Here is a 15041-nt window from a genome sequence, read left to right as displayed (position 1 = left end):
AGTAGCTTATGGCAGCCCACTGCAGCAGGGGTTGCAGCCTACGCCATCGCTGGCGACTCATGGCAGCCCAGCTCCAGGTCTAGCTGTTGTTCACCATCTTAGTTGTAGAGGGCAGTGTCACTGGCCCTCATGTGGGATCCGAACTGGGGCCCTGCTGCTCAGAGCTGGTGTCCCAAGCCAGCTCTTTAACCAACGTGCCACTCAGCCGGCCCCGGGTAGATTTTCTTATAGAAGAAATAAACAATTTTCAGTAGAGAAAAAACATTCTTTACCCTCAATTTTAAGGACTTTATATGGGGAATTGGTATGAGTTTTTGACATCTCTTTCCATTGCTCACAGCCGGGGCAGCTGGTGGAAGTGATGCTGAGGCAACGGCTGCTGACTGGAAGAAGTGTGACTTGATTGCAAAGATATTGGCCTCTTGTCCCCAGCAGTCTCTTTCCCCAGAGGGTTACTATAGGGATATCTGCCCCCAGGTAAGTAATTTTGTTTCTTTTGACTGTTTGAGGATTACCTGCTTATTTACAGAGGGAGGACTTTTAATGTTCTTCTAATATTGAGTTAAATATAATACTTAAGTTTATTGTTCAGTGAGGGGCCTTCATAATAAGGGAATAAAAACCTGTTGAAGACAATGACCTAATTGTTAGGTTTAAAAACGCCTCATCACTATTAGATGAGTTAGCCCAGCTTGCTCTCAGAGCTGAAGTATGAAACTAAAATTTCATCTTGTTCCTTATCTTTTCTGTGTATTTTTATTGGTCAAAAAAAAATAGGTATTAAGTAAACAAGGTAAATTAACATGATACACAATTTAAAAAGCACAAAAGAGTAAACAAAAATATTTCCCTCCCATCTCTTGTTCCCTAGTCCCTCAGAAGTAGTCACTGTTACCAATTTCTTGTTTATTTTCCAGAGATATTTTGTGTATTATGTATATACAATAATATGTATATATGTAGTCTAATTTTTATCTAAATGATAACATGCTACACATACTGTTTTCCATTTTGCTTTTTTAACTTAACAATTTGCCTTAGAGATCATTTCATATAGAGTCATTTCATGTCGTGCTGCCTCATGCTTTTTAATGGGTGTGTTCTATTTCATCACATTAATATACCATAATTTATTTAACCAGCCTCCTATTGATGGATATTTGAGTTGTTTTCATTGTTTTGCTATTACAAGCCATGCTATAGTTAATATTCATAAATCTTTCACACTTTAAGTATTACCATAGGAAAAATTCCTAGAATTGAAATTACCAGATCAAAGGATATGTACATTTAAATTTTTTATATTATTTACTTATCTGTTTCCCCACACCTTTGCCTATACAATGTGTTACAAAACTTTTCTATCTTTGCTATTCTGATAGGTGAAAAATATGGAAGGAGTTTTCTTTTTTCAAAGATTTTATTGGGGACATAGGGAAGGGTAACGGCGTTGGGGAATCGGGGAAGGGGAACAGACAAGTTGCTGTCCTTTTGTTCTTCAGTCTAGTTGTGAAGGATGTCACTTGACTGGCCCATGTTGGTATTATCATTGCACTCTTCCTGGGTGAGGCAGATTGGTCCCCGGCCATTGGACGGCCACTCACGGCGGCTCACAGCAGCTCAACCTGACTTCCGGCCACTCATGCTGGCTGCCAGCCACTCATGGTTGCTCATGCAGCCCACTGCAGCAGGGGCTGTAGCCTACGCCGTCGCTGGCGACTCACGGCAGCCCAGCTCCAGGTTGAGCTGTTGCTCACCATCTTAGCTGTAGAGGGCACGGCGTCACTGGCCCTCATGTGGGATCCGAACTGGGGCCCTGCTGCTCAGAGCTGGCGTCCCAAGACAGCTCTTAATCAACGCGCCACTTGGCTGACCCTGGAAGGAGTTTTCTTAATCAGTACTCCCCATGTATTTATTTTATTTTTATTTATTTATTTTTTCCCCCATGCATTTAGATATAAGTAAGACGCCTTTTGGAGTACAGTCCAAAGAAAGTCATTCAGTTGTTATGCTGATCTTCAGAGTTCTCATGGGTAGGCACACATGAGAACAAAATACTACAATGCAAAGATCTTCTATTAAAATATACTAGGGCCGGCCAGTAGCCGCAGTGAGCAGCCATCCAGAAGCCGGCAACTGATCTGCCTCACCCTGGAAGAGCGCAATGATGGTGCCAACTTGGGTCAGTGAAGCAATGTCCTCCACAACTAGACTGAAGAACAAAAGGACAGCAACTTATCTGTTCCCCTTCCCCTAATTCCCCAGCACTGTTCCCATCCTCCCAATTCCCCAATAAAAATCTTTAAAAAAAAACCAAAAAACTAAATATAAATCATCTTACAGGACAAAGTTAGCATTTGCAATAATGTGTAAATATTTTCTGAAACAGCTGTAGTTTTGGTACTTGACAAAATGATAAAATCAAGTCATAGGTTTCAGGCTTGCTGAGTCTCTGTGGTAGTGCTAAAGGTTATGTACAGTTTTTAGACAGATTTTCCTGTCTGCAAAAAGTGCAAGAATCACTTTTAAGTCAGGAACAGAAATACACTTTTCTATCAGTTGTCGATAGACTGGGGTAAACCACTCAGAGGCACTGGAGAGCTATGTTTATTTTTGAGAATAAAATAGATTACAACCTGGGATAGTTCAAACACACCAGGCTCTTCAGACCCTACATATATTTATATGCCTTGACCCAGTAATTTAATTTAGTGATGCTATTTAGAATAGCAAAATTTTGGAAAAAACAGAATGTCTGGATATTAGGAAATAATTTAATAAATTCTTACCTACAGTTTGAATATATACTATATTTTATTATATAATATTTTTGAGGAATTTATAATAATACGAGAAGGTTTTAGTAGTACACAAAACTGAATATTAAGTGTGGTCTCAATTTACCCCCAAATATTTATAGTGATTTGGGAAGATTTAATTTTCTTCTTAAAACTTTATTTTCCGGATTTTCTACAATGAGCATGTATTTTATACATTTGATAAAATTGATTAAGAAAAACAGCCTCTTTGGTTCTCACACTTTTTGCTATTGGGTTATTAAATTTTAAAAAAATGTTTTTTGTTCAATCGGTGTTATTGCAGTGAGTTTATTTTTTGACTTAGTGAAATTAGTACTGTCTCTTCTTAGTTAATATAATGCTCCATGCGAATAGCCTGGTGTTTACTTTGTGTATTTTTTCTTTTAGATTCTGGATTTATTTCACTTTCAAGATAAATTGACAGTACGACAATTTCAGAGAGTTGCCACCACTACCTTTATAACTGTGGCAAGAGAACGCCCACAGTTGGCAGCCAAGTATTTACTTCAGCCAATGTTAGCTCCTCTTCATCGATGTTTAAATACAGCAGGTAAAGGAGGAAGTTCAGTGGTTGGGTGTCCCTCTGAAGGGTCTTCTTCAGTGTTTCAGATTTAAATGACTTAAGTCTGTGGCATTTCAGTGGCTTTAGTTTTACTTTTTTCCCACCAACTTTTCATTTTGAAAAATCCACTTCACAAGAGTTCCAAGAAGACTATATTGCACCACCCCTGTACACTCCACCTAGATTGACCAACTGCTAACATTTTGGCCACATTTGCTTTACCTTTTCTCTCTTTCTATACACATACATGTTTTCTGAAGCATTTGAGAGTTAGTTGTAGCCATCATCTAATATACAGACTTTATTCATATTTCTCCAGTTGTCCCAAGAATTTCCTTTATAGCTATTTTTTAAAAATCCAGAATCCAGTCAAGAAGCATGTATAACATTTACTTGTCATGACTTTTTAGTTTTCTTTAATGTGGAATAGTTCCCCAGTCTTTTGTTTGTCTTTCACCATGAAATTTATGAAGAGCCCAGGTTGCAGAATGTTTCTCAATTTGTATTTGTCTAATTGTTTCCTTGTGATTAGATTCAGGTTAAACATTTTGGCAGGAATACTACATAGAATGATGGTTTTTTTCTCAGTGTCCATCAGATTAATTAAGGGGCATATGTTTATCCCATTATAAGCAGTGTTATATTTGATCATTTGATTAAGGTGGTAACACAGATTTCTCCATTGTAAAAACACCTTCCTCCCCATGTAATTAATAAGTAATCTATGGAATGATAGTCTGGGACTGTGTGAATACCCTGTTTCATACTGTAGTTTAGTGTCCATTGATGAGTCTTGCCAGTAAAATGGTGACTTTCTATTTCATTTGTTATTTCTAATGTTAGTTGGTAGTCTTCTATAAAGAAGAGCTTTTCTTTCTCTCTGCCTCATTGCTTTAAAAAATATATTTAAGTATCAATATAGATTCACAGACTCTTTTTTTATTCAGTGAGTTACCAAACATTCCTGTCATTCTTTTTTTTTTTTTAAATTGGAGAATTGTGGAAGGGGAACAGACAAGTTGCTGTCCTTTTGTTCTTCAGTCTAGTTGTGGAGGACATCGCTTCACTGGCCCATGTTGGTATTATCATTGTGCTCTTCCTGGGTGAGACAGTCACTCACTAGCGGCTCACGAAAGCACACGCCAGCTGCTGGCCAGCCCCAATGCAGCCTACGCCGTCGCCAGCGATTCACGGCAGCCCAGTTCCAGGTCAAGCTGTTGTTCATCATCTTAGCTGTAGAGGGCGCAGCGTCACTGGCCCTCATGTGTGATCCGAACCAGGGCCCTGCTGCTTAGAGCTGGTGTCCCAAGCCAACTGTTAACCAACGCGCCAGTCGGCCGGCCCCCTGTCATTCATTTTGATGTTCAAATTTTCCCAGATTTGGCCAGTGGGTTTAGTTTTGTTTCAATATGTTAAAAGATTGACATTTTGGGCCAGCCGAGTGGCTCAGCTGGTTAAGAGCTCGCTTGGGAGAGCCAGCTCTGAGCAGCAGGGCTGTGGTTCGGATCCCACATTGAGGGCCAGTGATGCTCGCCCTCTACAGCTAAGATAGTGAACAACGGTTCAACCTGGAGCTAGGCTGCTGTGAGTCACCGGTGACGGTGTAGGCTGCAGCGGGGCTGCAGTGGACTGCCGTGAGCTATGTGAGTGGCTGGCAGCCAGCATGAGCGGCCTGCAGCCGCTGTGAGCGGCCGACCAATGACCGGTGACCGATTGCCTCACCCGGGAAGAGCACAATGATAATACCACAACTAGACTGAAGAACAAAAACAGCAATTTGTCTACCTGTCCGTTCCCCTTTCCCAATTCCCCAACGCTGTTCCCCTCCCCTCAATTCCCCAATAAAATCTTTTAAAAAAAAAAAGATCGACATTTTCACCATTTCCCTTACTATGTTTTCATGCTTTATTGAGTTTAATGCAGGGAAACTGAGTATCTTTATAGTATTCTTAGTGATTAAAAAAAAAAAAACTTTCTGGATAGTAGTTTCTAAGGTTAAAAATGAAGAAAAGTTTTGTTGTTATGGTTAAAGCAAATTTAAGTCTGTGTAGACTTTGTGTAAAAGTCATTTGTAATATAAATTTTCCTGGGTGTGTGTGGTGGGGTGAGGTGGGTGGAAATGGAGAACGTCTAATTCTTTTGCAGAGTAAAACCACCAGATTCAGCCTTGGTGAAGTAGAATTTGTGATTATTCAGACATGATAAACATGATATTTGAGTAAATAATTAATATTTCTTTATCCATTTAATAGGAATCTAGCCTAGAATCAGTGTATTCTTTAAAAAATGGCTCAAAAAATGAAGTATTATTTTTGTTGGCCTGAGTGTGGGTAATTTTGGGTTTTCTTCTCTAGAGATTCCAGAAAGTGACATGGTGCCAGGGACCATTTTGGTGACAGAAGAAGAACTTAGTAGATGTATTGAGGATGTATTTAAGGTACGTAATTTGAATCACTAATGTATTTAGCTAATATTTGTACTTAGTCTTTTAAAATAATTTTGCCATTTTAATTGGTGCTTCAAGAATTGGAATGACTAATCTTAAATTCTAAACTATTAAAATCTTTTCTCTTTTTGAAACTGGAAACTATAAGCTATTAGTGCAAAAACTGATACATTTTGAAACTGTCAATTTCATCATTTATCTGAATGTTAAAACAACTTACATTCTCTAACTGGCACATGCCACTGAGAAAAGCGTGTCTTTTGAAGAAATTGACAGGGGCATTTATAATACTGTAGGCTTTCTAAAACTGTATGATAATATTGAATGTACTTCATAAGTTTTGATAGTAATCGCAATCATAAAGAGGTAAGTCTGAATAATGGAATCCTGCAAATGACTATCTAAATATATACTGAAAAAAAAAAAAAGAATATAAATTGTATGTTCTCTATGATTACAATCTTATAAATATATGTGAAATATATATTTTTAGGCAAAAATAAAGTCCATTGTGTTAGGGCCAGATGGAGTTGGGGTAAATATTCTCCTTTAAAGTTTATTTCAATAAATTTATAATAGTATTTTACTATTAAAAATATATACACTAGTAGACAGTTTTCAAAACTATATATTCCATGTAAAAAGGTACTGCCAACATTTTGGAAAATAGTCTGGTAGTTCCTCACATAGTTAAACATGGAGTTAGTATATGACCCAGCAATTCCCTTCTCAGGTGTGTATACCCAAGAGAAATGAAAACGTGTTCACACGAAAACCTGTACACAAATGTTCATAGCACTATTCATAACAGCCAAAATATGGGAACAACCCAAATGTCTATCAACAGAGGAATGGATAAACAAATGTGATGTAGCCATATAATGGACTATTTTTCAGCCATAAAGATAAATGAAGTATGCATACATGCCACAACATGGATGAACATTTAAAAATTATAATTTAAAAATTTTAAAAGGAGCCAGACACTAAAGACCACACATTGTATAATTCTATTTATGTGAAATGTTCAGAACAGGCAAATTCATAGAGATAGAAAGTAAACTAGTAGTTGCTAGGGGCTGGGGCTGGGGAATTGGGAGTAACTGCTCATGTATATGGGGTTTCTTTTTGAGGAAGGAAAATGTTCTGGAATTAGATAGTGGTGATGGTTATACAACCTTGTGCATATACTAAAGGCCACTGGATTGTACATTTTAAGAGAGTGAATTTTATGGCATGTGAATTATATCTCAATATAATTTCCCATTTCCCATTTCTTTTTTCTGGCAGCACATTAAACATTTTAGAGTAGTTTTTAAAATTTTAGTTTTCTATGAAATAGTTCAAACATGCAAAAAATATGAAGAGTAAAATGCTCATGCACCCACCACTCAGCTTAAGAAATGAAACATTACCAATTCATTTGAAGCCCTTTATCTACCATTGCTGATCACATTCCCCTTGCTTCCCACCTGAGGGGAGCCACCATCCTGAATTTGTGTTTATTGTTCCTTGAGCTATTTGTAGTATTGTTGTGCATGATTTTAAATTTATTTAAATGACATCATAAAGTGTGTTACTTTAATTCATTCATTTTCTCTACTAGATGTTATTCCATTATATGACTATATCATCATGTGTTTGTTTATTCTTCTATTGGTAGACATTTGAGTTATTTCCATGGAGTTTTTGCCAGTCTGTTAGGTGCATTGTACTGGGTCGTCAGGAAAGTCATGATGTATTTTTCTATGTTTTTCAATGCAAAAATGCATCATGACTTTCCTGATGACCCAATAGTTGTTTTTTTTTTTTTAAAGATTTTTATTGGGAAATTGGGGGGATGGGAACAGTGCTGGGGAATTGGGGAAAGGGGAACAGACAAGTTGCTGTCGTTTTGTTCTTCAGTCTAGTTGTGGAGGACGTTGCTTCACTGGCCCAAGTTGGCACCATCATTGCGCTCTTCCCGGGCGTGGCAGATCAGTCGCCGGCTTCTGGACGGCCGCTCACTGCGGCTGCTGGCCGCTCACGCTGGCTGCTGGCCACACACGGTAGCCCATGGCAATCCACTGCCACAGGGACTGCAGCCTACGCCGTCGCCGGCGACTCATGGCAGCCCAGCTCCAGGTTGAGCTGTTGTTCAGCATCTTAGCTGTAGAGGGCAGTGTCACTGGCCCTCATATGTGGGATCCGAACCGGGGCCCTCTGGCATCCCAAGCGAGTTCTTAACCCTCGCGCCACTCGGCCGGCCCAATGACCCAATAGTTTTAATTAAGTTAATTCTTTTATTACTTACTAGAACGTCTTTTTTTTTTTTTTGGTTCATTCATATTTTTGCTTCTATAAATTGTTCATACTCGTATATTTTGCCCATTTAAAAAATTGTGTTATTTGCCTCTTTAAAATATTTTTGACTAAATTTTTTTTATAAAACAGCTTGATTGAGGTGTACTTTACAGACCATAAAATAATGTTTTAAGTGTACAATGATTTTTTAGTAAATTTACAAAGTTGTGAAACCATCAGAATAGAGTTTTAGAACATTTCCATCACCCCAGAAAGATCTGTGTGTCTATTTACAGTCACTCCCTGTTCCCACACTCAGTCCCAGGCACCCACTAACTGTTCTCTACTTCTCCGGATATTTCATATGAGGGAATCATGCAGTATGTGCAGAAAGTTACTGTACAGCTCACTAAAGTGTGCAAACCAGTGGCTTTTTAGTATATTCACAGGTTTGTGCAGCTATCATCACAATCTAATTTAGGCCATTTCATTACCCAAAAAAGAAACCCCATACCACTCCCAAATCCCTCCGCCACATTCCTCCCAGCCCTGGGCAACCACTAGTCTACTTTCTGTCTCTATAGATTTGCCTTTTCTAGACATTGCATATAAAATATGTTTTCCATAGTGGCTGCACCATTTTACATTCCCACTAGCAGTGTGTGAGGGTGTAGTCAATCTTAAGTCATGTTCTTTCAGATAAGAAGGCAGATGCTTTTGTTTTGTGTTAAGCTCTACGTATGATACTAGTAAATTCATAGATATAAAAATACATGCTTAAAAATTAAAAATTCATTCTCCGTAACACTTACTTTTTACTAAAGTGAGATGTTTACTACCCTTTTGCTTAATTTTGCTATTAAAAAACAAAAAGAATACCCTTTACGGGGTTGACCTGGCATACAAATATAGAATTAAATTGCTCATGGACAAAACATGACATGATGACTTAGTGAATATAATGCCGTTTTTATTTTTTAAAGCCTCATTTAGAGACTTAAGAAAAGAAAGTTCTTATGTCCTATTCTGAATGTTGGTAGATAAGAACTTTTCAGATTATAAAAAGACAAGAAATTATGTAGAGTAGTCTAAAAAGCAAATGAGAACAAGGCCAACTAACTTTCGTAAAGATTATCTTTAGTCACTTTCCATCTAAGGAATATCATGATGAAAAACTGTTAAATGGTTGGGTGTGGAATGTCAGAAAGACTTGAAAGTGCTGGTAGGGGTAGGACTAATTGTGACTAAACTTTTGAACAAACCCCTCATAGTATTCCTTGGAAGTCAATAAATTGCTTTTAGAGGAAAAACAAAACAAAACAGCTTCTTTGTGCCAAATGAATTAGCCTCTAAACAGAGAGATCCAGAAATAGTGTGAATCCTGCCAGCTCTCCTGTTGCCCAAAAAAAGCAGGGGAAAGCCACTCTACTTCTGTGAACAGCCTGGTGAATTTAAAACCTCCTGGAGAGGCAAGCAAAACATTAGTTTGCCATAGACACTTGATTGTGCACAAGGATTGTGACTGTCGTGAAAGCAGAAAGGATTGCAGAGGGTAATTATTCTCTCTACGAGGTTTTGGCAGCTCAGCTGCAGTGGGAAAACAGAGGAAATGTGTATGTCAGAGGAAAATGGTAAATATTGTGTAAAATTTAGCAACAAAGGATGTGTTGTCTTTATTAACTTTGTGCTAATACTAAATTATAGAATACAGCTCAATGGCAGGAAATAGGAAAACATCTGGGATGATTCAATTGATTCATCAACTCACTGGGTAATCAGAGGGTGTTTAATTTTAGAGAGGTATTTGGGAACATTTCCAGCTCGGTTTTTTCTCTCTCGTTTTCTTTTTAACAGATATATTGAGATATAATCCACATACCACACAATTCACAGATTTAAAGTGTTTGATGTTTTTAGTATATTCACAGGGTTATGCAACTGTCATCACAATCTAATTTTAGCATATTTCCATCCCCTCTAAAAGGACTCCATACCCGTTAATTGTCACTCTCCATTCTCCCCACTTTGCCCCCAGCCCTAGGCAACCGCTAATCTATTTTCTGTCTCAATAGATCTGCCAATTCTGGACATTTCATGTAAATGGAACCGTATAATATGTGGTCTTTTATAGTTGGCTTTTTACTTAGCATGTTTTTAAGATTCTTCCATATTATACTTTCTTCCTTTTAATGCCAAATAGTGTTTCATTGTGTGAATTTATCATATTTGCTTATCTCTTCATCAGTTGATGGACATTTTTGTTGTTTCTCTACATTTTGGCTATTATGAACAATGCTGTTGTGGACATTCATGTATAAGTTTATGGGTGTATGGATATTTTCATTTCTCTTGGGTATATACCTAGGAGTGGAATTGCTAGATCACATGGTAACTCTATGTTTAACCTTTTGAGGAACTGCCAGACTGTTTTCCAAAATGGCAGCACCATTCTACATCCCCACCAGCAATCTATGAGAGTTCCAACTTATTCATATTTAGGCCAACATTTGTTATCCTTTTTTAAAATTATAGCTCACCTAGTAGGAATAATGAAGTATCTTACTATGGTTTTGATTTACATTTCCCTAATGGCTAATGATATTGAACAACCTTTAATGTACTTATTGGCTATTTGCATGTCTTCTTTGGAGAAATGTCTGTTAAGTACCTTTGTCTATTTTTAAATTGGGTTATTTGTTGTTTTATTTTTGGTGGGTTGAGGGATGGGACTCACCCTCACCAACAGCTGTGTCCAAAAAAATCATCCTCATTGATCTGACAGTCTCCACACTTTTAATCCTTCTTTGCTCTCTTCCTGAATGAGAAGTTTTTCTAGTCTTGTTTTCATTTTACTTTGTCTTACTGGAGCTTGAAGTCTATTTTATCTTGGTGCCTTACTTGACATTTCCAAGTTAACATTATGCTACCTGTATTATAACTGCTGTCTATCTCTTTGCCATCTCAGCCTCTAACTGCAGAGCCCCCTAGTTCCTCAGAGCCACCTTCACCTTTGCTTTATATACAAGCCTGATCAGGTTGGTTATCTGGTTTTTATGACCATAGCAGAATTAGAAGGAACAAATTAAAAGTTCATTAGACTACGGCACACTGATGAGAAGATGCCAGCAGAGAGGAGCAAGAAAAAGACAGTCGAGTATACCAACAAGGCGTAACAATTTGAAAAGCAAATTATGTCGGGGCTGGTATGTTCAGTATACGTACTTTGTTTAAGGAGGGAGGGATTGTATATAATCCATTTTAGAACTATTTCCTTCTGAAACACAGTATAAATACATTTTGGTATTTTAGGGACAAAACTCTCAGCTCCCTGAATGAAAAATTTATGGCAGGAACAATTACAAGAGGTGGGGGGACTTTCTACTCTTGCGTCCTTCATACACAGCAGCAAGTGAAGCAGTGTGGCTCTCATCAGCCAACTGGAGAGTGCTCAGCAATACAGATATATATATATAATGTGCTAGTTGAATTGAATTGAAAACTTGGCATACCTAACTTGTACTTTATCTGCATAAATAGTTCTCATCATTTCTGTGTGTGTACCTTACATCTGGTAAAATTATCTAATCCAAAAGGGGGATATGCACCTCAGATAACTTAGTCCAGTGGTTTCCTAATATTTCTCCTTCTGACTCTGAATCCCTAGAATGCTGCAGTTCTCTTGTTCTCCCTGGTATGAGATGGATACATGGTTTTAGTTTGCCTAGAGAGCTGAAGAGAGGCCTAGATTGCACAGAGATTTATCTGGGTGGACATTTCTTGCTCTTACGAGAACTAGCCATAATCTGATACTGGGCTGGAGGGTGTTTCCTTTTAGTATTCCTCACTATACTTGTTGAGATTCTCTAAAGGCAGAAGAAATTTTAGGGTAGGAAAGGCTAGGAGATACCTAATTAGTTTATTTTCTACATTCTCATTTCCATTTTATCTCTCTGTGTCCAGATTCAGGGAATCTTAACTTTAATTATCTGAGTCTTTTTTTTCCTTCTAATCTTAATGAATTTCTAATTAAAGTTTCTTTCTTTGTCAGATTAGCCAGTTGACTCCTCTTTCTGAATTTTTAATTATTTTTGTAGAGTAAATGAGAATAATAGCACCTTAGAGCTGGAAGGAACTTTAGAAATAAGTTAGTATAACCCCTCTTGTTTTTTGAATAGATTTTATTTTTTAGAGCAGTTTAGGTTCACAGAAAAATTGAGCAGAAAGTACAGCGAGTTCCCATATATCCTCTGCCCTTCATGTGGACAGCCCCTCTCACTGTCAGCATCCCACACCAGAGTGGTCCATTTGTTACAGTCAGTGAACCTGCACTAACATGTCAGTTATCACCCAACGTCCATAGTTTACATTAGGGTTCACTCTTGATATGGTACGTCCTTAGGGTTTTGACAAATTAATCCCTCGTTTTACAGTAAAGGAAACAAAATCCCAAAGATTGTGAAGCGACTTGTTCCAAATCAGATTAGTGAGTGGCAGAGCTGGTCCAGGGACCAGTCTTTTTCTCTGTCACTCTTTCTGTGTTTAGAAAAGATAATATTTGCACATGGTACAAATTTAAGAAGTGCAAAAGACCTTAAGTTAGTCTCCCTCCCATCTATGGCTTCTCCCTAAAGGCAATCGTTCTTTCCAGATGTTTCCACCTCTGATTGAACTGTGACTTTGAATAACCTGCAAGGGACTAAAAGAAGTATCTTTCAAAGCTGTGGGAGATGCAAGTGTTCAATTTCTAAATGCTGCAATTCAGATTCTGTAGTAAAAGTGTGGTGACAAGCACCTGGTCCTTTGAGTCAAACAGACCTATTAATAGATTGGCATCTGGCTCCCGGGTTGACTATCCATGTGACTTTAGGTGACTTACTTATTCATAAGGGATGAATAAAGTAACTGTTGGTAGTTTCACTGCATACTTTAGCATATCATAGGCGCTCAAAAAACTGTCAGTTCCCTTTTGGTTCAGGGAAACTCTTTTTTTTTTTTTTAGCTGAGCCACCCTGCCACCTGTTGGCAGCTCAGTGGCTGCTCAGCTCGGGCCGGGACTAGAACCGCTGTTGCTCAGAGCTCAAACTCTTGAGCGAGCTCTTAACCAACTGAGCCACTCAACCGGCCCATGGGAAACTCTTTTTTAAGAAGATAATTTAATGCAATATGCTCTGAAAGCATGCACAGTGCAAAATATTATATTAGGTAACTTGTCTTTTGCCTCTCACAAGTCTTAATTAAACTCAGTAAGTGCATTAGAAATTCTGGAACATTACTATCGAAAGGATCACTGTGATATTTTAGGAGGCAGCGTTTGACTAGTTTATTCTTTCACAGGGATAAAAATCAAGTTCCAGCCTGCACTGCATTTCAATGTTAGGATTCAGTCAGCTTGGTTCTGAATAGACTCATCATGTTTGAGTTTCCACACGAGTACATCTCTGTAAAAGACAAGGCCTTAAATTAAGAAGACCGTTCCATTTACAGTAGCATCAGTGAAAATAAAATACCTAGGAATAAATTTAACATTTGTACAGGGCTGTATATTTGCCAGAATATTTTTACATGAATTATCTTAATTGGTTCTTATTGCCAAAAGCTTAATGCCTACATTGTAAATGAGGAAACTGAAACCTAGAGAGGTTTAAATGTCTTATCCGTGTTCACTCACTTAATATGTGATTTTGGACAATCGCCTAGGTGGCAGAAACAGAATTTACACCCACATTTTCTGACTCCTGACTTCCCTGTGCTCTTTCACCTACTCTGTAGTGGTTTCTAAGGGATATGCTTAACAATGTAATAGAAGTCTATGAAATGAGAACTGGAACACGTAAGGACCGCTTTCTATTTTGTTTTGCTTTAAAACAGAAACACATGTTTATTCCTAATACTTTGACCATTTTGACTCCTCTGAGTTTTTGCTTTCCTTTTTTGTTTAAATTTCTAGTCAGTCCTTCCGGAGAAGTTTAGTCCTCCAGACATTGAAGATAGGTGCAAAACAAGCCAATATAGTAAAATCAAGCCCTCTTTTGATCAATTTGCTCTCCCTTCCATGGCTAAAGCTCTGTTCTGTTCAGCTAATTTGCGCTGGTTGAATAGCTTCTAGCTACAGCTTTTTTAAAAAATGAAAAGACAGAGGGCATTGTAACACCCCCACAAAAACAGAGCTTTTGAGAAAATAAATATCAGTCAATCTACTTTGTTCCTTCATTCTTTGATTCAGTTAATAAGTTATAAAAAATTTACCAAGTACCTACTAAATGCCAGATATTCTGCTAGGTTTACAAATACAGAAATGATTACGAGCCAGCTACTGTCTTCAAGGAGCTCCCAGTCAAGCAAACAAAGAGTTACAGTAATGTGTGATTTATAATTAAGAGTACCTAGAAACACGCCTCTATTACTTGTTAGAGCAGCACTCCTCTAAGCTTAGATGAAGGGTCATGAGGTGTAACCACAGACTGCCTGTTCTCATGGCTGACTTTGTGATGGAGAGCCAAGATGCATTCAGAAAGGAATGTGGAAATCCCCAGAAAGGAATGAGGAAATCCCCAGGCTGCCGCTGGGGTCATTGGTACTCACCTGATTCCTCGTCTAATCTGTTCTGAGCCATTACGGTTTCACAGATCCATACTGGTCTCTTCTTTTACCCTTCAGCCCTGCCCTACACATTTATGCTGGAAAAGCCACAGGTGGATATGGAAGTTCAACTTTTCTTCAAAGCCCCATCTCACCTGCTCTCAGAGAGGCTTTTTCACACCAAAGAACTGAAAAGGTTTCTTGAGTCTGTCTCTCCCTTCCCTGTTTCAGCTTTCCCATCTGTCAGTATTTTGTTTGGTGATCCCTAGCTCTACAGATACTTCCAAGTAATCAGAAAACCTTTCAACTAAACAGGATTTCATCTTTAAAGTACTAACTTCAGAACTGATAG

The 15041-nt window shown here is 38.1% G+C and overlaps 1 protein-coding gene across 1 annotated transcript in view; it reads left to right on the top strand.

Annotated features, from left to right (window-relative positions):
* Positions 1-15041, top strand: part of TANGO6 (transport and golgi organization 6 homolog) — a 175971-nt gene that overhangs the window by 20049 nt on the left and 140881 nt on the right. Inside the window, exons 5-8 of the mRNA XM_019653763.1 lie at positions 341-477; positions 3207-3369; positions 5736-5818; positions 14737-14885. Coding sequence (XP_019509308.1) covers positions 341-477; positions 3207-3369; positions 5736-5818; positions 14737-14885 — 532 coding nt within the window. The remainder of the gene's footprint in view (positions 1-340; positions 478-3206; positions 3370-5735; positions 5819-14736; positions 14886-15041) is intronic.

The sequence above is a fragment of the Hipposideros armiger genome, unplaced genomic scaffold (assembly GCF_001890085.2).
Source record: "Hipposideros armiger isolate ML-2016 unplaced genomic scaffold, ASM189008v1 scaffold_9, whole genome shotgun sequence".
NCBI classification, from domain to species: domain Eukaryota; kingdom Metazoa; phylum Chordata; class Mammalia; order Chiroptera; family Hipposideridae; genus Hipposideros; species Hipposideros armiger.
Note: the sequence above shows the minus strand (reverse complement) of the source record. Positions and strands in the feature narration are given on the sequence as shown.